Source organism: Gobius niger, assembly GCF_951799975.1.
Source record: "Gobius niger genome assembly, chromosome: 2".
NCBI lineage: Eukaryota > Metazoa > Chordata > Actinopteri > Gobiiformes > Gobiidae > Gobius > Gobius niger.
The window spans coordinates 45,509,042-45,532,230 of NC_136853.1; the positions used below are offsets into that span (position 1 = coordinate 45,509,042).

At 43.1% G+C, this 23,189-nt stretch overlaps 1 protein-coding gene across 12 annotated transcripts in view; it reads right to left on the minus strand.

Moving 5' to 3' along the window:
- Positions 1 to 23,189, minus strand: part of cacna1c (calcium channel, voltage-dependent, L type, alpha 1C subunit) — a 373,377-nt gene that overhangs the window by 146,125 nt on the left and 204,063 nt on the right. For all 12 annotated transcript variants that reach the window (XM_079552350.1, XM_079552351.1, XM_079552357.1 and 9 more), the window contains exons 8-9: positions 8,015 to 8,102; positions 7,020 to 7,104 (exon numbers count right to left, since the gene is read on the minus strand). In XM_079552350.1, coding sequence (XP_079408476.1) covers positions 7,020 to 7,104; positions 8,015 to 8,102 — 173 coding nt within the window. The remainder of the gene's footprint in view (positions 1 to 7,019; positions 7,105 to 8,014; positions 8,103 to 23,189) is intronic.

The following is a 23,189-nucleotide window of genomic DNA, read 5'->3' on the forward strand; positions in this document are numbered from 1 at the left end:
AAAAATGTGACAAAAAATGACAAAAATGTGACAAAAATGTGACAAAAATGTGACAAAAAAATTACAAAAAACATTCAAAATGTGACCAAAAAATGACAAAAATGTGACAAAAATGTGACAAAAATGTGACAAAAAAATTACAAAAAACATTCAAAATGTGACCAAAAAATGACAAAAATGTGACAAAAAATGTCAAAAATGTGACAAAAAAATGACAAAAATGTGACAAAAAATGACAAAAATGTGACAAAAAAATGACAAAAATGTTACAAAAAATGACAAAAATGTGACAAAAAAATGACAAAAATTTGATAAAAAAATGACAAAAAAATGACAAAAAATGTGACAAAAAAATGACAAAAAAATGACAAAAATGTGACCAAAAAATGACAAAATGTGACAAAAATGTGATAAAAATGTGACAAATAAATGACAAAAATGTGACAAAAAAATGACAAAAAATGACAAAAATTTGATAAAAATTTGACAAAAATTGGTTAAAAAATTGACAAATAAATGACAAAAATGTGACAAATAAATGACAAAAATGTGACAAAAAAATGAGAAAAATGTGACAAAAAAATGAGAAAAATGTGACAAAAAAATGAGAAAAATGTGACAAAAAAAATGACAAAAATGTGACAAATAAATGACAAAAATGTGACAAAAAAAATGACAAAAATGTGACAAAAAAATGACAAAAAACTGACAAAAATTTGACAAAAAATGTGACAAAAAAATGACAAAAATGTGGCAAAAATGAGTTGAATACCCAACAAAAAAATGATGGAAAAAGATCCTCTCGGTTCAGGCGGGAGTTAAGAGGTTAAGAATTATATCGGCTACTATCTCTATTCCTCACGGTGTGACCCGAGCGGGGGTCACGAATCCCTCTTACTGTTAAAATGGGGGTTTGCGGCACCAAAAGGTTGAGAACCACTGCTTTATAGGCACGCCTTCTTCTAAATCGCCACCGAGCGATTCTGCCATCTCTATTTATCAGCAGTGATTGTAAACGCAGCCTCCCACAATAAGACTCCAGACACATACGAGAGATTATGACTAAAAATACAGGGAATCAATGACGGGAATGGCACCCACTTGTCTCTGTCACTACAAACCCAGCCACACAGATGCGGCGCACATCAGTCTTCATGAAACATCCCCCGTGTGTTCGGCCGCTGGTGAAAGTGCATCTGTTTAATGTCCCAGGTCCCTCCTCTGTCTTACGGGCACTTCCTGGCCCGCACTCTCTCCATCTTAATTTGTCCTTTCCGCTCCACCTTTCTCCTCTATTCATTCTTGGGACGTGTGTGTGTGTGTGTGTTCTTGTGCTTACTACTTTGTGAGGACCCGTTTTTAACCAACAGAGTGAGGACATTTTTGTAAAGTGAGGACATTTTTGTAAAGTGAGGACATTTTGGGTGGTCCTCACTTGTTTGACGGATTGTTTGAGGGTCAAGATGTGGTTTTAGGGTTAGGGTTAGAATTGTGTTTAGGTTTAGGGTTAAGGTTAGGGTATGCAATTTCTCCATCTGTGAGATCAATAAAGTATCATCTTATCTTAACCTTAGGGTCTGGGTTATACATTATGTCTATGAGTTTCCTCACTAAGATAGAAGTACAAGATTGTGTGTGTGTGTGTTCTTGTACTTACTACTTTGTGAGGACCCGTTTTTAACCAACAGAGTGAGGACATTTTGGGTGGTCCTCACTTGTTTGAAGGACTGTTTGAGGGTCAAGATGTGGTTTTAGGGCTAGGGTTAGAATTGGGTTTAGGGTTAGCTTTAGGGTTAGGTTTAGGGTTAAAGGAATAGGCCACCGTTTTTACATACTGAGATATGCTCTTACCTCACTTTAGCCGAGTTAATATATCCCTGTCTGGTCTTTGTCCGTGCGCTCTGCCAGGCAAACGGAGCACATACGCAGCCTCTCCCACATGTCATATAGCTCCAAAAAAGCTCACGATAGAAGCTACCAAGCTCTTCCACGTGTTCCCTATTTAAATAAAGTTACGTGAAGTGTTTTCATGCGAAGTATATTTACACAGAAATGTAGCATGTCGATTTTATAAGCAGATAAAAAGGGGGACTATATTGTGAGGCGTAATGATACGAGGAGCAAAACGTCCGCGCAGTAACTCCTAAAGACTTCCCCCGCTCACTTCCGTCAATAACCTTTAGTGTTAGTGTTAGAATTGGGTTTAGGTTTAGGGTTAGGGGCTCTATCTAACCTTAGGGTCCGGGTAATACATTATGTCTATGAGTGTCCTCACTAAGACAGCAGTACAAGTGTGCGCGTGTGAGTTCTTGTACTTACTACTTTGTGAGGACCCGTTTTTAACCAACAGAGTGAGGACATTTTTGTAAAGTGAGGACATTTCGGGTGGTCCTCACTTGTTTGAAGGACTGTTTGAGGGTCAAGATGTGGTTTTAGGGTTAGGGTTAGAATTGGGTTTAGGTTAGGTTCAGGTTTAGGGTTATAGTTATGGTTCGGGGCTTTAGCCTTAGGATTAGGGTCTGGGTAATACATTATGTCTATGAGTGTCCTTACAAAGAGAAGTACAAGATTGTGTGTGTGTGTGTGTGTGTGTGTGTGTGTGTGTGTGTGTGTGTGTGTGTGTGTTCTTGTATTTACTACTTTGTGAGTACCCGTTTTTAACCAACAGAGTGAGGACATTTTTGTAAAGAGGGGACATTTTGGGTGGTCCTCACTTGTTTGAAGAACTGTTTTGAGGGTCAAGATGTGGTTTTAGGGTTGGGTTAGAATTGGGTTAGTATTTGGGCTAGGTTTAAAGGAGCTATACCTGATTTTACTTCTAGAAATGAAATTTATTTTGTTCTCCTTTAGTATATTATAACTGAAACGTTTGTGGGGAAAACAGCGCACATCAAATGATAAAACATTTCTATACATTTTATGAACTTTCAGGCTGGTTTTCGAGCATTTTTGTGAAAGTGACCCCGAAAAGTTGAGAAATGTGCCTATAAACGTGTCTCTGTAAAGAATTTGGATGCTACAAATACATTAGGAAAGTGCCAAAAAATCAGGTATAGGGCCTTTAAGGTTAGGGTTAGGCTTAGGGGTTAGGGTCTGGGTAATACATTATGCCTATGTGTGTCCTCACTAAGCTAGAAGTACAAGATTGTGTGTGTGTGTGTGTGTGTGTGAATCTATGTAAAGTGCGGTGTGCGGAGAGGACAGGCTGCCCTCATTCATCTTCCCTCCTGAGGACCATCCGTGGAGGAAGAGGAGGAGACGGCGACAGAGACGGGAGCAGCCTGACATGGAAAGCAGTGTCATTCAAATCTGTCTCTGTGTCGGATCAGTTAAACCTAATGATGTGATGCACAGACTGGAATGCAACACGATGTCAGCGTTCTTCAGTGAGGGCACCGTTACCTTCAAGTACTTTTAGTTTAGTAGAAAGTAGAAGGAAAGCTCGTGGCCCAAATCTAGCCAAACAAAGGCGATGATATGAGGACCAGTCGCGGTCGAAGTACTTAACCGAGTACTTCGACCGTGTGTCACTGACAGCAGGGGAACATGGGCCTGTAGATACACTCTGTCACGGCAGCCAACAGACGCAAAACAACTTTCTCCAACTAAACTAAACTGAGATCACTGTGTTTGGGCCCCAAAGTGTTATCAGTCACCTCGAATCTCTCGCTCTAAAACCAAAAAAAATCAGGTTAGAAATCTTGGAGTAATCACGGACTCAGAACTGCCCAGCTCCGTCCTGGGCTGCCCTTCTGGACTCTGTGGAGGAGGTGAGGGACAGGAGGGTGTTAGCCAAGGTCACCTCCATCATGGACAACACCTCTACTCTATATGCGAAAAGATCATAGTGTGTTAAAACATTCTGGCAGCTTTCAGGGTCATGAAAGGCCTTATGTGTCTAAAATTCTGCACTGCAAAAAGTGCCCTACTAAAAACAAGGAAAATAAATCTTAAAATAAGACATTTTGTCTTGTTTTGAGGAAAAAATATGTCCATTCTGGAAGACCACAGAAGGGCCGCTGGCTCTCGGGCCACCAGTCTGGCCTCTCAATTTTCTCCTTAACCTCTCACCCCCCACCTTAACCGAGCTTTACCCAAATCTAAAAGCTTAAAAGAGAAGCACTGAAATAGCGACGAAAACAAGGGTGAAAAGCAACAAAAATGTGCCGGAAAAGCAACAAAAAAGTGACAAAAACGTGACGAAAACATGACGACGTAGCAATGAAAAAAGCGATGGAAAAGGAATAAAAAGTGTCACAAAAAAAAAAGTGACAAAATCACTCCAAAAAGCCACACAAAAAGTATTGAAAAAGCAACAAAAAAACAACACAACATGTGACAAAAATGCAACGATCACTTTTGTAGGCTTAGCTTTCCAGTTGAGAAGCTTTTAGATTTGGGTAAAGCTGAACTCGAGAAAAGGCACTCGGGTTAAGACGGGAGGTAAGAGGTTAAAATATGTCTTTGTGGAAGTGCTGCATTTACACTCACTTGGGCCAGGCTGGTCAGAGTCCAGGGCCGTTTTTCAGTCCCAGTCCGGCCCTGACTTGCACTGTGACGTAAACCTGCATTGCTATAACATTCTTGTTTATAGTCTGTTTACTTAATTATTTACTGTTTATACTTCTGTCCCCACAAAGTTCTTGGTAGTCATGGTACATAAGATACTACTATTTTACTATCGTTTTTTGTTTATCTTTCTCACATTTTCTGCCTGTTTGGACACCCAGAGTGCTTCTAAGAGCTGTATGTAACAAGTAAATTTCTCCATTGTGAGATCAATAAAGGCTTATCTTATCTTATCTTATCTTAAAGAGCCACATGCACATCAGCACCACTTTATTCTCTGTATTAGCGTCACTTATTGACAACCTGCACTAGCACTGTAACTTTGCACTGCCAATGCTGACCTATATATCTACTTTTCACAGTCTATTCTAATCTGAAAGTATTTTTTATTATTTTATTATTGTTTATATTCTTGCTCCTTAAGATTTTTGCTCCTACTCATTGTACATAAGATACTGTTTGCACATTTCCTTCCCTTTTGCACACTCTGATCGATCTTGTGAGCCGAACGTAAACAAGTGAATTTCTCCACTGTGAGCTCAATAACGGACTATCTTATCTTAATGACTCAGAGGAAAACAAGCGCAAAACATCTTTATCTTTGTTCCTCCATTTCTTTTGGTTTGTCACTGTCTCTCTCGTTGCCAACACATCCCTCCCTTCACCACCTATTTTCCTCTGCCGCCGTAATGGAGTCAAACAAAGCGGATTCGTCTTCGTCCATCACGTTTGACAGGAGACATCTCACCCAGCTCGCTTCAGTAAACGTGACGCTGTATGTGTGCGTGTACGTCGCCGCAATGTGCGCCCAGGGGCCGATAGCTGATGCTCTGACGCGTTCGGCGCGAATCAAACCGGGCATTAAACCACCGGAGAGCTCGCAGACAAACACAAACAGACAATAAAAGCATCATTCACTCGTGTCGCGGCGTTTGCGACAGATCCACAGGCTCAGGGAAACACTTACTTACACGACTTATGCCCGATTTCGCTCTAATTCTCAGTCGTGCCGAGTCTAATCGAGTCGCGTCTAGTTGAAGGCGGTCACACAGAGTCGGGTCGTGTAGTGTGGGCGGTAGAAAGACGCGACTAGACTCCAGTCGTAGGAAATCAAACATGTTTGATTTTTAAGCCCGATTTTACCGTCCCAAATGTGAATGACAGAGTGATATAAAGACAGAAAAACACCGCCGCGCCTCCTTTTTTCACTTCTCTGTTAAACCAGCGGCACAAACAACTCATTTCACGGCCACAGCCCCACACACGAAACAGCACAACTTTATATCACCAAAAGTTCACGACAAACACCTTTTCCAGCTACATTTCAACCACGAACAGAGTTTAGCGGCACTTACTGAGTTTGGAGACGAACTGTTTAGCTTCACCTCGATGCTAACGGCGGCTAGCCTCCCCGCTTTCTCCTCCGTCTCCTCCGCTGTCTCCTCCATCCTGAGGTCGACGCCCGTCTCCTTTTCTTATTAAATCCACTGAAATAGGTCCCGCTTCTTCCTGTCGCTGACTTGTATCTCCATTTGACAGAACTATAGCCCAGTTGAAGCTTCGTAGTAGCCGTAAGCTAGCGCTGCGGTGTTGTGACATTGTTGACACCGTTGCCCAATCGGGACACACACGTTATCCCGCGCTCACAAACACAGGCCTGTCTTTGCTGATCTGGGGTCAGTTTTGAAGCCGTAGAGACGACAGACGCGCTGTGTTATAAAACATCAGCTGTTTGTCAGAATCGTGAGTCGCTCTGACGATTCTCAGGCGTTAAGTGTGAACCCCCAGACGTTCTATAATCGACCTGAATCCAGTCGTGTAGTGTGGACCCCCCATTCTATATGAAATCATTTACGACTAGAAAAGTCCTGTAGTGTGAGCTGACCTTTAAGTACACGCTGAAGGGCAGATATCGTGCTTCTTTATTTATACACAACTTTCCTGCAAACATGAGAAGTCGCCACCAGTCGCTACCTTTTCTCACTTCTGTAAATCGTCCCATTTCCACCACTCAAAACACCTTCACTATCGAGGAATCAATGGCCTGTTCGCGTTCAAACACTAGTGAGTCCACAAACAAGGTGACTCAGTGTAAATTGTTGGATCTTAACATTATAAAGAGCCCATAGACACATGTTTTACCAGTGCCATAAAGAGAAAGAGAAAAGAAGGACAGATACTGTGAAGGGTCTTATTCCAAACGGACACAGCCATTAAATGAGGTTTGCTTCCTTAATCGAACAGTAAAGTAAGTATCTCAAAAAGACATGACACATGATGACGAAACAAGAAAATACCATTACTTGAAAGGCAACATACTAGTAGGTGGGATAAGATAGATGTATAAAAGTAAAGAACAGAATATGAGATTGCACTTAGGCCATTTAGACAATCTTGCACAATAGCACTTATCTACCAAGAGGAAAAATGGCATTGTTTATGTTACTCACAGTTTCTGGGCTTGTCGTCGTCCAGGCCGTCGTCTTCATTCTCCGGGTCGATGTCTTCCGCCTGAGTGATCCAGTCTAAATAGCCCTATGCACATGTACAAGCACGGTTAAAACACGCTCTCGAAGCAGACACGCCGGCGGAAAAATTGAACTTTTAGCAGATGTAGTCACTCAATCTGCTGGCGCTTCGGACACCGGGCTCTGACCGACTTTTGGCACGTCTAACACTGGGGTGACTTTTTTTTTTCTTCCTTTTTTTGTGATGATAGCAGCGTGCGTGATGTCACGCAGCTCGGAGAAAGTAGTGTCTTGTGTCCGAATCGCCAACAGAATCAGTGACTTTATAGTGACTATATAGTGCGGCCTATGTAGTGAATGAGGGGTTAGGGACTAGAGTGGACATCCGGATACAGCCTTATTTTGCAAAATGAGTTGAGCAGGAACAGAAATTTCAAAAGTAAACAATCAAGCTCCTCCCCCTCTCTCCCTATTGGACCTGACAGGCTGATTCACAGGAAGAGCTCGTCTCATTGGTCGACACGGGAGGATGCTACACTCTGATTAGTCGCTAAGATCTAGGAAGGAGGGACTCCACCAAAAATAATACATGTATATTATTAATTACTTTACATCAACATGCAAGACCAGGTGGTTGATTTTGCACATTTCATAACTTTTGTTTAACCTTTAGACTTCCAGACTATCACTTTAATCACACTTTACTTTAGCGGGAAAGTTTCTTTTTTCCTGCAAGAGCTGAGCCGACATAAACGTATTCAAAAAGATCATTTTCCAACGTCTTGGGGCAGGACAAAATAAATCAAACTGCTTTGAAGTGTTTGAAATGATCAGCCAGGCCTCACATCCACTTCGAGTTAAAATGTGGGGAATCGTCAAAGCGCCTGGATTTCTGCAATGTTTTTTTCAAGATATGAATAAAAAAAGAAAATAGTATAACACAGACCTGACCCGAGAATGAATAGATAAATAAATACCTTAAGGTCCTCTTCCAGCTGCTGCTTCTCTCTGAGTTTCTGGAAGTCTCCTCGAGCCTTGGCCTTTTCTCTTTCTTTGGAAAACTCTCTGTGAAGAAAAACAAACACACAAAAAACGAATCTGAAAATCTACACGGCAGCTTTCAGAGCTTCAGACTGGTGAAAGATGCAGGAAGGAGAGTCTGTGGCGGAGGCAAAAGGGGTTAGTCGGCGGGTTAGGCATTGGAAGTGAAGATGTCAAAGAGAGGTGGGAAGTAGAGGAACCAATTAGAAACGTTTGAGATTACTGATGTAGATATGAGGAAAAAATGCATCAAAATCTTTCTGTAATTTCATGTTTTCATACATTTTATGCAGAAAAAATGACAAAGAATAATGGACAGAGCCTGGTTTAAATTCATGGTTTTGTTTTGTCCAAACATTAGGTACAAAGACTTTTCCCAGAGGATTGTGGATTTCTTTGTTTGGTTTCTGAATAAGCTGCTTATAAGTGGGGGAAAATCTGCACACACAAAAAATCTCGCCTTGTTTTTTTGGGTTCAAAGCTCAACAAATCACGCAGGAATTAAATATGGAAAAAATTCCTCTGAACAACATTTAAAATATTATGATGATACCATGATTTCTGGAGATATTTCTTTTGTAATTCATGCAGTTCTTATATTTGTAGAGCCACGTGGCGCTAGGCTAGTGCAAGGCTAGCACATTTCTATGGTATCAGCTAGCCTGCATTAAAAACAGTGTGACCCGCTCCACAGAGCACCTGAGGCAAATCACTTAAAACACCAGACTAACCATATACATGTCTGTGTCCAGTTCTTTTTGCCCGTGCATATGACTGAAAGTATTTTATCTGCACTCTTGTCTTTTACTGTAATTGATTAATTCTATGTTGATGTTTTTGTTGATTCTATTTGCTTTCTTGTATTTACAGGGCTGCCAACGGTGAAACCGTGAGACACACGCATTTGAGCGCCTTCACACGCTCTCACGCCACACTCCTCATATCACACGCTCAACCAAAAAATATCCTTGACTTTTTGCAGTGAGCGGCTGCAGACTCTTTATTTTGTCTGTGTGCCTGTCCACTTCTCCTCTGGCGTGTGTTTGTGTGTCTGTCAGCGGCTCTAGTGATGTGATATGAACGGGTTCATTATTTGTACAGTATTAGGCTATTCGAATGCAGGACGCGCGGGACGTGAGCGCGGCTCCGGGGAAACAGCGAGAGAGCGCCCGAACACTCCCAGCGCCAGCTCTCCTGGGCCATGGGAGAGAAAAAGGCGCGTGTGTTCCGTATGTAAGGAGGCAGCTACAGGAGCCCCGACACTCACATCGTCCACCTGTTCGCTCAGCTCACTCCACTCTCGGCCGCCTCCGAAGCGACATCACTGCACACTGCCTCCTCCTCCGCCCCGGTCACCTCCGCCGCTGCTGCTGCCCCACGAGGAGCTCAAAGTGAGCAGCATAAGGCAACGAGTTTGAGAAATAAAAGTCCTACTGAAATAATAAACAACGGTTTCAGCGGAGATCGCGTTGAAGCTAAACCTCTTTTACTTTTCCCCTCTTGCGCGAGGGAGAGAGAGGCAGAGAAAAAGCAGTTATTACATTGAATAATCATTCAAAGTTTAATCATCAAACATGCTCTAACAAACTGCAAAATACAGGGATCAAATGTTCATATTTTCTAAAGCTTGTGCTGCTTTTTGTAGGTAATAATTGGAATGACTGATGCAGAGACACAGAGACATTGTGTCATTGTACCTTTTGGCAGGGCTGTAACGATGAAGGTGCCTCTGGGCCCCAGTTTGAAAGGGGCCCAGAAATATAATTCTTTAACAGCAGTAAATAGACCAGCTAAAATTATTATTTATGATCTAAAATGCACCAGATTGCAGGAAATCATATCTGAATTCTAAAAAAAATCTTGGGGGAGGGACCCCAAACCCCCCCTTCAGAGTGCCCTCCCACACTTTCAACAGGTTCTGATGGTCATGTGGGGTGGAGCCAAACCCCCTCTGATCCATTATGCAGCTTCTGATGTGCTCAGTCATGTAAAACGTAGACTTGTTTTTGGCTTAGAATTTAATACGATTACGAGACACTATCGCCATGAAAAAAGGCCCCCCAGCTCGGGACCGACCAAAGTCTCACTCCAAAGTTTGGTGAAAAGTTGGCAGCCCTGTATTTATGCAACTGTGAAGCACTTTGAATTGCCTTGTGTATGAATTGTGCTCTACAAATAAACTTGCCTTGCCTTTGTCAACAATCCTGAAACATCCCTTTAAGTTCAACACCTTCATTTTCAGTTTCTGGCTCCTCTACACCACATGTGACGACCGGCTCTTCCCAGCTACGCGGTGGAAACACCCCATAAACACCAACACGCGGCAGAAAAGATATTTCTGCATCACAATAAAAGTGCATTGTCCGCGGTTTGGAGCCCGCGGCGGGACACTCGGAGGCCCCAGGTGCGCTGACGCTGCCGGGCGATGCAGAGCTTATGTTTGTTATAATGCGACTGCCGCGGGATTCCCCCAAACTGCTCACGCTCGCTCGGTTACAGCAGGCCCAGAGGGAGGCAGAGGGCGCCCCCACCAGCTGTCCCACCTGGGCACGCTCCTGTCAAAACACTGCGGACGCGGCGCTTCCCCGGGCGCTCGCTGCATTAGCATGTGTGAGCGCGCTCGTACTCGCCCCCGGCTCGCTCTCCCTTCACGGTCCAAAAGTGCAGCTTGTCGTGCACTTGAATTCACGACGGCCTCGGGCTTTTGTTTTTGTATCTTTCGGAGAGTCTGTGGATTTGGTTTCGGCAACATAAGCACAAAACACTCAGAAAACTTGCTGAAAGTGCAAAGGATTTATTTGCTTTTTTTTGGTGAGCTTTGACCGTGCGGTTTCCTGTTCTGTTTCATATAGATACAGGCGGCATCTCTGGAATCGCCCATATATGGTCATGTTTGGAAACAGTTAAGGGGGAAAACAATTGTAAATTTTCTCTAATTATTCAAAAACTACTGTAACAAACACTGAATCATGAATATAGTTTCTACTAAATAAAGATACAAAGACATGGGGAGGAGCAAAGTGGTTCAACAGCCCATAAATACATGAATAACGGAGAATGCTATCGTGCTAATGCTAACGGTTAGCTAGCGCGAGCTACAACTGCCGTTTTTTTAACTTCTACTGAACAATCGGCTGTTAGAAAACATCCATATGGGCCCGATTTACACTTGACTTTATTTATGTGATAAATAAGTTCATATTCCACCAGAAAATGGCAAAAAAGAGGGAAAAATTGTGATTCTATTTTCCCCCTCAGCGAAGCCACGCCCCCTTCTATGACGAGACGCCGTCTGTATCTATAGACACAGACGGCATCTCTGGAATCGCCCATATATGGTCATTTTTGAAAACAGTTAAGGGGAAAACAATTTGGAGAAAAATCTAAATTTTCTCTAATTATTCAAAAACAACTGTAACAAATGCTGAATTATGAATATAGTTTATACTAAATAAAGATACAAAGACATGGGGAGGAGCAAAGTGGTTCAACAGCCCATAAAAACATGAATAACGGAGAATGCTAACATGATGCTACATGCTAGCATCGGGCTAATGCTAGCGGTTAGCTAGCGCGAGCTACAACTGCCGTTTTTTCACTTCTACTGAACAATCTGCTGTGAGAAAATATCCATATGGGCCTGATTTACACTTGACTTTATTTGTATGTGATAAATAAGTTCATATTCCACCAGAAAATGGCAAAAAAGAGTGAAAAATTGTGATTCTATTTCCCCCCTCGGCTAAGCCACGCCCCCTTCTATGACGAGATGCGTCTGTGTCTATATTTGAAGAGCCACGTGGCGCTAGGCTAGCACATTTCTATGGTGTCAGCTAGCCTGCATTAGAATCACTTATAACACCAGACTTACCATATAAATGTCTGTGTCCATAGAGTCATGTTTGGAATATAACTGACCTGCATCACAGGAATGATCGCATTTTAAGGGACTACTTTCTAGCAGATCACTCCGCCTCCGCGTAGCTTATACAACCACGAAGCTGACGCTGCTCAGATATAAGGTATTTTAAATGCAAAATGGTTAAAATGAATCTATGGACACAGACAAGACTCTTCTATTTCCCCCTGGGCGAGGCCACGCCCCCTTCTATGGCGAGATGCCGTCTGTATCTACGTGTGAGTAATCCTGCATTTTCAGTCAGACTGATGTCATTGATGTCATGATGATGCTCCTCTGAGTTTTTAAAATGTCCAGACAGCTTCTGGTCAGTTCAGAGCTCAGATCACCTCCACCACAAGTCACTTCCAGCCAACAGCTGTCGGCTTTTACAGGATCCCTCCCCTCTGGGCCTGGAGTGGGATGAGTCAAGGCTTTTTTGCTTTCTTTTTTTTTGCTTTCTTTCAGGTCAAATGTGTTGGAAGCTAAAACTATAAATGTAAAAATGCATACCATCATTTCCACACTATAAGGCGCTACTTTTTCCCCACGCTTTGAACCCTGCGGCCATTTGTTTTACGCGTTTATCACTGCCGTCCCTGCCTCCGCCCACACCGTTCCCCGGGATGAGGTGCTTCTCCCTCCTCGTCCTCGCCATGGGCCGATCTGAGCGGATGCACAGCGCTATGAAAACCTGCGGCTTATATTCGAGTGCGGCCTATATGTGCACAAGGATGTAAATTTAGCTGGCTTACTGTAAGGTGCGCTTCAATGGCCGAAATATACGGTATATAGTGGGGCTGAACGATATGGACAAAATTTCATATCTCGACATTCACGCCAGATATCCCGATGTCAATACGATACGATATGACTATGGGTTCGGTGAAAACTAAGTCTTTTTCAGAGTGCAGTTTTATTTATGAAAATCCTTATCTTTTACATCCTGCTTTTTCAATTTGAATATTTTTAATGTTCATAACTTGATATCAATACAATAACGATATATTTTTCTTTTGCGATATTGATATCTTGAACTTGAATAACTTGGCGGCACGGTAGAACAGTGGTTAGCGCTCTCGCTTCACAGCTAGAAGGTCCGGGTTCGATTCCCACCTGCACGGGGCCTTTCTGTGTGGAGTTTGCATGTTCTCCCCGTGTCTGCGTAGGTTTCCTCCGGGCACTCCGGTTTCCCCTACCACTAAAAACATGCACAATAGGCCAGGATGAATGATGTGTGTGAGTGAATGTATGGTGGTGTCAGAGGGTCCGTTGGCGCAGACGTGTGTAGTCGCGAAAGCGCTTCTGACAGTCTCCCCCAGGGGAAACTGAAGCTACAAACGTAGTTTACACCACCGAGTATGGAGTGAATGTACAACTGTCTCACGTAAAGCGCTTTGTGACCATGTCTGTGAAAGGCGCTATATAAATAAAGATCTTCTTCTTCTTCTTCTTGAATGTTCATATCTCGATATCGATACGATAACGATGTATCTTTCAGCCCCAGTATTTGGTATAAATAGTATAATGCAAACGATAATTGGACAAAACAAAACAAAACAAAACAAAACCTTTAAGCCAAAAAATGTGGTCAATTTCAGCCAAAGCTGCAGCTGAACATTAGACCATCATTTTGGTAACTTATAGAACTTGTTGTTGACCCATTTCACAAATTTCCAATAAATTCAGATTTAATGCCAGTTTGAGTTCAATTGAATACTTTTTAATGACATTAAATGCCTTGATTTTAACAGCTTGCAATGCTTTTTGATGCTCCGCGGAAGTTTAAGTTCTGACACTAACACAAAGCTGAAGGGACTTTTGCCTTTTGAGGACACTGACGACTTACAGCTGTTTTGGGAAAGTGACATCCTTTTTCGAGTTAACCACGGTGTTAAAAAGCACTCGAGAAAACTGTAAATCGAACCAAAAACGATACACTTTCTTACTTTGGAGTCTTTAAAGAAATGCAGTGAAATAGAAAGTAATAAATTCTCCATAAATACTTTTCTTCTCCACCTTCAGAAGCTGCTCCTTGTACTGCATGTCAGGCTGTACTTCCTCACCGACCACCCCCAGGTCAAAGGTCGGCGCCCGTGTGGAGGTCTTTCTTCTCCCGAGTATCTAATCAATCCGTGGTCTTTTCACGTTTATTATTGGATTCGCGTGACCGGAGTTATTCTCGGACATCGGCGCCGGGTTCAGAAATAAATCTCGATAAAAGGCCGAGTGATTTTCCTGCATGGATTTTCCCCGCGGTCGATCGGCCCGGACACGTTTACAAAGTGTCTGTGAGCGTCAGCGATGGATCCGTGACGAGAAATGATGAAGCGCCTAACAGCGAGTATTGGCTGCGGATCGGCGCTCACAGCAATCACAACAGAAATCAAACGCTCAGAGGATGCGGTATCGGACGACGCTGTATCGATCGAGCACGGCCTAATCACAAGACCACAGATGAAGAGACTAATGATCTGTTCGTCATCATGACCCGTTAGTGTGCAGCTACGGAACGCATTGTCCTCCGAGTTGAAAGAAAATCTGAAAGGCTTTGAGTTTGGGAGATCGTTGTGCGTTGAATTAGGGAAATTACTGAGAAATGACTCACTCCACTTCCTTTGAAATATAAATATAATAATGCTTTATAGCAGGGGTAGGCCCTCCATCAGCAAACTCTGGCCCTTGAGATGATTTTGAGGAATATTATGACCCAAATCAGAGACGAAACGCCTGTTAAAATACATAGAAATGTGGAAAAATACTGTCAATTCCTTCAAATGTCTTAGCAGAGCAGCCTTTAAGGTCATAATCTTAAAAGAATATTCATTGCAAAGGAAGAAATGACTTAAATCTACTTGAATTTAGAGATTAAATCTAAAGTTTGAGGAGATAAAACCTATTCTTGCCAATGGAACAAGTACAGGTTTTTTCTTAATTCAGGTTATTTTGTATAATTCAAGTGAAAAATAAATATCTTTTACAAACAGTACAAACAGTTTGAAAACAGTTAAGGGGAAAACAATTTGGAGAAAAATCTAAACTTTCTCTAATTATTAAAAAACTACTTCAACAAACGCTGAATTATGAATATAGTTTTCTCCTAAATATAATGATACAAAGACATGGGGAGGAGCAAAGTGGTTCAACAGTCCATAAATACATGAATAACGGAGAATGCTAACATGATAATGCTACATGTTAGCATCGTCCATCCATCCATCCATCCATTTTTTCTTCCACTTTTCCGTTGCCGGGTCGTGGGGGCAGCTGAAATCTGAAAGGCTTTGAGTTTGGGAGATCGTTGTTCGTTGAATTGGGTAAATTACTGAGAAATGACTCACTCCACTTCCTTTGAAATATATAATATAAAACGCAATCTCGAGTAGGGCAGGGCTTAGCTCCATAAGGGCGCCGCCATGTTTATTTCCCAGGAATCCGCTGGCAGCCCCCACGTGACCGTCCCACCGGCCGCGGGCATTGGCCACGGGTCCATGTGGACCGCGGTGCTGCTGTCCGAGGACGACCCGGCGTCACAACAACGCGAGTGCACGAGATCTGACTGCCGTGCGTGTGTGTGTGTGTGTGTGTGTGTGTGTGTGTGTGCGCATCCAAACTGTGAGTCATCGTCACTCACCGCGAAACTGCAACTGTAGACGCTCCGCACCGGTCTACAGTTCCTCCAACACACAAGACATCTGCGCGTCTTTGTTTAAAGGATCTATATCCTGCTATTTTAGCCATTCCAAAGTTAAGTATAGGCATTTATATGATATATTGTACCTCTACCATTATGGAGCACTCATTTTTGTGATAAATATAAGTGTTTTATAGAGGCATTTTTCAAACCCGGAAGACACAATTCAGTTAACTCTCTCCGCACATACAACTTTACCGTAATATAAATAAACAACAATAAGTGACGATGCAGTTATAAGGAGTTGACATCTGCAACACAGCTTCATAAATGGCTAACACACACATGCTAATATGCTAACACACAAGCTAATATGCTAACACACAAGCTAACGCGCGTTTGGACTGACTCACCCTCTGGTCCATCGCTGTTTACATTGTGGGACTCGCGTTGGTTATAAAAGTTAATCCTCTTTGATTCTGGCGAAGGTTCACCAAACATCCATCAGAGACAGTCACAGAGAAACAATATTTTGGTGAAAGTCGCTGAATCCCGGAGAAAAAAACAACTTCGAGTGGCCTCTTCTTGAAAAAGGTTGAACAAACTCCCGTCCTCGTAGCCAAACGCGCTTCTTTTTCTCCTTATCGTTAGGTAAGAATAAAGAACAGGTGTGTCCAGATATAACGAGCTCCATCTTCAGCTGCAGCGCAAACATGACGTCTCAGGGGTGTTTGTTTTGGCCACAGCTGACCTGGAAGCACCTCGGGAACATCCTTTTTTTTTTTTTTTTTCCTCTTTCATCTTTCTTACGACAGAAATAATGAAAAAGCTGTTTTACAAATTAAAATCAGGCTGTAAGGCATTGCTTTACAGATGTCGAGCACTTCCGTTCCGCTGTTACGACACAACTGAACACTCAGTCGTTCACCAGGAGAGGGCGGAGCCTCAGAGAGCAGGATTCAGGAGGATTACTGAGAGCTGCGTGAATGAAGCCACAAACCACTCTGGGGGTGTTTTTGATAAGGAAATAGCATAACAACATGGCTAAAAGCTCCAAAAAGTCGATTTTGCATGATATAGGACCTTTAAGTCTCTCCTGCAGTGACCGAGGCTGTGGTTCATTATAGATCCAGTGCTGCGTAATGTCGGAGGCGCAGACAAATGCGTAAGATCCAATCCTGGCCATATTCCGTCTCCAAAGCTTTGTCTCCGAATTAAGTACACGCAGAAAGTATCCCAACAACTGGCCAAACATGAGCTTCAAATCAAACTCGCTGCTCCCAGTGCTTCAGCCTCCGTGAGGAAAGCGAAAATGAAACTGAACGAGCGCATGGCCTGCTCTGCGATGCTTTTTTTTTTAAATTTCTTTTAATTTTGTTTTACTTTGGTGCTCATTTGTCTTGTATTTTGCTTTGACAGCATTGCCAGTTGTGTTCTAAGGTTATAAATACTGTCTAACAACGATCATTAGGCTATTTCATTTCAAAACCTACTTATTATTTTTTTGATTGTACACTACCGTGATGCACCAAACCGCGGGACCTGCACCGTGAACCGAACCGTTAGAGCTGAACCCCTGATATTTATCCAGAAATATTCCACTGTCTCTTGCATTCTATTCCCCGAGTTTAGCGAACATATTGTCGTTGGAGTAGCTATATGAGAAAGGAGTACGGGTGCGTCAAACATTCCAATTGCAGTTTGTTTGAAATTATTATTTGTTTGAAATTACTGAGACGTTCACTACAGCCATTTTGAAAGAGACATTTTATACAAGGCAGTTATTCTAATTTACTGCATTTACAGACCAACAGAAGGTTTCATCATCATTGCTATGGACTGGTGCTATGTGACTGCAAAAAGCATAATACCCCCTCTTTAAAACACAAAATGCCTACCACGGCCCCCGGATGTGACGGCATCGCGATCGCTCGTGTTGTACGTTGAAAATCCTGTGATGGACATTTTTTATTTCAAAAAAGTCAATATTACCGGATATGGAGATTTGACGGAGCAACTTTTACTTGTACTTGAGTAATATTTGTTTGTGTTTTTATACTTATAACCCAATTAATGTGCATCTGCTTTCTGTCCGCATCAATTCTCAACAACCTAATGTTTGTGATGTTGTTGCCCTCCTTCTTCCTGTTAAGCTATTTGTTACAATGTCAATCCGCCCCGTACGCACTGGAACACACGGGCCATCCGGTAAAAGGGCAGGCGGTGTCATGCGCTGACAGCTTCATTAGTTTAGCGGGCGGGCGGAGTCAGACAAGGCAAACCCCTCCGAGCTGTTTGAACCAGACACACCCGACTATTCATTACCCCCAAAACGCTCCAATCACGTCACTAGTTCTATAGGAGTTTACGTCACAGGGTCGGGCAGCCAAAAGGAAGTCAGCTTCTAATAAGGCAACGCAATAAGGCTTTTTGAAGTTACAGTCCTTCTTAACGGCTTCAGCAAACCAGGACCTTCAGCTGCTCTGGGGCGGTTTGCAGCCGGGATGAGGATCAGCACCTCCACATCCGAGGCCATGGTTCTCCTTCCCCTCTACAGGTCGGTGGGGAGTCCTCGCCTCAAGTGGAGGAGTTCAAGTATCTCGGGGTCTTGTTCTCAGTGAGAACAAGCGGCTAATACAAGCGGCCGAAATGAGTTTCCTTCGCAGGGTGTCTGGGCACACCCTTCGAGATCGGGTGAGGAGCTCAGTTACCCGAGAGGAGCTCGGAGTAGAGTCGCTGCTCCTTCACGTCGAAAGGAGCAGCTGAGGTGGCTATAGGGCATCTGTTCCGGATGAATCCTGTAGCCCTTTTCCACCAAGCTGGTGCCGGTGCTGGTTCTGGGCCAGTTCCAGTTCCAGAACCGGTTCTTTCGTTTTCCACTGAAAAAACGCTGGCTCTTGGTTCAAAAATCTGGTGCCGGTTGGGAACCAATTAAAAGCTGGACCAAGAAACGAGCAGCAGTGATGTCAGCGGCTGGGGGCGTGGCTCTCTCCTCCAACAAACAATCAATATCAGTTAGTTTGTGCTTAGAACTTCCTGGAGAAGCCAAAACAGTCTCTGTGGAGGAAACTGTGGTTTTGCTTTATGCTCTTTAGCTAAAACAAGAGTTAGAAAGAAGAAACCCAAATGTTAACGGCTGCTGTGACTGAAACATAAACTTATTTTTCTGTATTTTATAACCAGAAGTGGCTGTAGTGAGATGTTACTATCCATTTTTGATGTTGACTTCCCAAAGCGTTGCTATGACAATAGGCACAGCTCTCATTTTGGTGGAAAACCAAGTCAGTATGGAACCAACCCGGCACCAGAACCAGCTCTGAACCAGCACCTTGGTGGAAAAGCCCCAGTGGTCGCCTCCCGCGGAAGGTGTTCCAGGCATGTCCTAGTGGGACAAGGCCTCGTGGAAGACCCAGGACACAGTGGTGGGACTATGTCTCCGAGCTGGCCTGGTGTCGCCTCGGGGTCAGAACAGCTGGAGGAGGTGTGGCCTCGGGGTCAGAACAGCTGGAGGAGGTGTGTGTGGATCGGGAAGTTTGGGCATCTCTGCTGAGACTGCTGCCCCCGCGACCCGGCCCCGGATAAAGCGGAAGAAATGGATGGATGGACGGACAAGATCAGCAGATCAGGATCATGCAGAAGGAAGTTTTAGCCATACAGAAGAAGGGGTGGGGGTTAATTAAAGAGGGATTTAATAGTTATAGCTTTGGCCCAAACTGATTCCAACAGTTTATAAGCACATTTAACTACTAGGATTTAGCAGGTGGTACTTGGAACTCTATCAGATTGAAAAAGGAGGTTAAACTGAATACTACGGGATAATATTATGAAAGGAAAAGCTGTTAAAATTGTATTCTGCAATAAAATGTATGAAATCAAGAGCATTTTAGCTTTATTTTGAATGCACAACATTGTCTTTTTACTCATGAATAACAGTATAAAGACTTTTTTTTTGAAAACTCCACTCGATCAAAAAGGAAAATGACATCATAAACAAACATTGTCAAGACAAACAATGGCCTGAAGCAAGAAGCGCATTGTTTCTGTAGCGACAGTTCCAGAGGAAAGACATTTTTAAGAAGAAACAACAGTTTAGAGGCGGTTTGAGGATGTGCAGTTTTGTCTTGTTTCTGCACCCAGGCCTTACCCGCTCAAAACCCCCAGAACCAAGTTTAACACAAAGAAGGATCCGATGATGATTAGAGTGACAAAGTAAAGCCACGGCCACCTGTATCCCACTGCATCGTTCACCTGGGATTTAGAAGGAGCGAGGGAGGGATGGAGAGACGGAGAGAGGGGTGGAGGGAGTGACGGAGAAAGAGAAGGAAGGATGGATGGAAGGATTGAAGGAAGGTTGGTTGGATAAATGGATGTGTGTGGATGGATGGTTGGTTGGTTGGTTGGTTGGTTGGTTGGTTGGTTGGTTGGTTGGTTGGTTTGATGGTTGGTTGGATGGTTGGGGATGGATGTTTGGATGGATGGATGGATGTTTGGATGGTTGGATGGTTGGGGATGGATGGATGTGTTGATGGTTGGTTGGTTGGTTTGATGGTTGGTTGGTTGGTTGGTTTGATGGTTGGATAAATGGATGTGTGTGGATGGATGGTTGGTTGGTTGGTTGGTTGGTTGGTTGGTTGGTTGGTTGGTTGGTTTGATGGTTGGATAAATGGATGTGTTTGGATGGATGGATGGTTGGTTGGTTGGTTGGTTGGTTTGATGGTTGGTTGGATGGTTGGGGATGGATGGATGTGTTGATGGTTGGTTGGTTGGTTTGATGGTTGGATAAATGGATGTGTTTGGATGGATGGATGGTTGGTTGGTTGGTTTGATGGTTGGTTGGATGGTTGGGGATGGATGGATGTGTTGATGGTTGGTTGGTTGGTTGGTTGGTTGGTTGGTTGGTTGGTTGGTTGGTTTGATGGTTGGTTGGATGGTTGGGGATGGATGGATGTGTTGATGGTTGGTTGGTTGGTTGGATGGGGTTAGTTGGTTGGTTGGATGGATGGATGAATGGTTGGTTGGTTGGTTGGTTGGTTGGTTGGATGGATGGATGGTTGGTTGAATGTTTGGATGGTTGGTTAGTTGGTTGGTTGGTTGGTTGGTTGGTTGGTTGGTTGGTTGGTTGTTTGGTTGGATGGTTGGTTGGTTGGATGGATGTTTGGATGGATGGATGGTTAGTTGGTTGGTTGGTTGGTTGGTTGGTTGGTTGGTTGGTTGGGGATGGATAAATGGATGTGTGAATGTTTGGATGGATGGATGGTTGGGTGGATGGACGGATATAGATAGTTAGACAGATAGACAGATAGATAGATAGATAGATAGATAGATAGATAGATAGATAGATAGATAGATAGATAGATAGATAGATAGATAGATAGATAGATAGATAGATAGATAGATAGATAGATAGATAGATAGATAGATAGATAGTTGGGGGATGGGTGGAGAGAAGCGAGAGAAAGTGGAGGGACCATATTAGTGGGATCAAGTGGTTCGACCGGTGATTCTCAAACAAAGGCAGATCTTCTGAAGGATTTGGAGCCGAAACGTTTGAGAATCACTGAGGCCAACAAAAGGAACCTGTTTTCGTTCTTTTTCTACGTGCCCGGCTGGACACTGGATCATGCATATTCAGCAATTACTGCGCTCGCACACATGTTGAGGTGTAGCAGGTATTTGTAAGTCACAAAATGGTTTAAGAAAAGAGAATTTTGCATGGAAGAATCGAGAGCGCAGACTTGTTTGAATTATGAATGATCCATTAACGTCACACCAAGTCAAACCACTGTGGAGAAGTGTGTTAGGTTGAACTGACTGTCTGCAGCGAGACTCCATTGGCTTGGGGATGTGTCAAACCGCCAATTCAAACTTAAACATTCACTAACAGAGGTTTGAAAGTAATCATCTGGACTCACGGTAATACCATTTTTTTTTTCTTTCTGCCTTTCTGTGCGTCGTTTGCATGTTCTCCCCTGTCTGCGTAGGTTTCAAAGCCACGACAAAACATGTACAACGAGAATGAATGAGTGAGAATGCCAATGGCGCAGACTGCTAGCCACACTGGTGACGACAGTGTGGTGCTTTGAGAAACTCGGTAACAAAGGCTTGTACAGCGCAATACAAGTACAAGCCATTATAAAGTTGAGTTTTCAAGTATCATTCTTTCTTGAGTAAAATCTGTGATTACTCTTCCCTCTGTGTATTTCTTAAACCTTATCATGAGACTAAATGAACTCTAATCAAATCAATAAGTCACTTTTTACACCTGAATTTGCACACAAAACTACAAACCTCCTTTACTTTTTAAGTGTCCGACTTGTGTTCAACCCTTTATGGGCCGACTTTAGGAACCACTAGATTATTATACAATCAGACTGATACTGTATATGAAAATAGAAGAGGGCGAGTGCATCAATGGTCTGGGAAAAAGTGAGAAGGTAGACCGGTGCTCTACAAAGACTGGGCTGAGCTCACGTAAGAGTAAATGAGCTGAGACTGGCTAGTAGAACAGCTTGTGCTAAAGTAGCGAAAGCAGTCAAAAAAAGCAAAATAAAGTCCGAGGCACTCGAGTCATGTAGCAAAAATAAAAGTCCTTTATTAGTAGACTCGAGCTACTCGATCCACTTCTAGAGGAGAATGCAGCGTCCCATAATCTGCCTTCTCTGTGATCGGGTCAGTGGAACTCACCCCAACAGAGATTATTGCAAGTTCGACATTCAAAAGTTTTGCGCATTTGACTAAAAAAAGGCTTCTAGAAAAACAAACTTGCTCATGACCTGTAACGAAGCCATGAAGGAGCGGCCGTTTCACCTAGAAAAAGGACCAGTAGAAAATGCTCTAATGTTCCAATCTTGTTTAAATTAAATGTATGTTTTTAGTGATGTCGAAATGTATAAATAGTTTTCTAGCCTGGCATCCAGACTAATCTCCGATGTTTATTAATTAAGAAACAGGAGACTAGTTTGGGGACTCTGTCGTAGAAAAGCTACTGCTTGAGGCGGGACTAATGTGGGACGACCGAAGCGCAGCAGCCAATGAGAACAGAGCGGATGTGAGTTGTCGTCATTGGGACGTTAACAATGGCGCTCCCGCCACACGGTGTTCAGTAAATGACTTCTGTCGTTTATGTCAGAAAAACTTAAGAATACAAGCAAACCGGAGCATTACGTGAAGTGGTTGCTTCGGTTGAAAAACTACAAAACAAAGGCGCAACAACGTGACGTTCAGGGAGCTGCTCTGATTGGTCGGTCGGCTCTATATCGCTGCGTCACTTCCTTTGAAAGCGCAATGGACCAGACCCTCTTCTGTAAAGAAGCGGAGTCTGGTTGGCGAGACTACAAGTTTTCATCTACATTTAAAATCCGTTTTTGTAACATCAACCTGCCCAGGGACGACGGGTGGAAATTAGCATCTTTGCTATAACCTGGCACATCTTTCCTTTTGGTCAATGTTAAATTGTGCACTGTCCCTGTCTAAATAAAAACCAAACCATACCAGTAATGGACCAGCCCACGCGCTTCGACCGCACAGGTCTTATCAGGTCTTATTTTGCTTTTTTGACTGCTTTCGCTACTTTAGCACA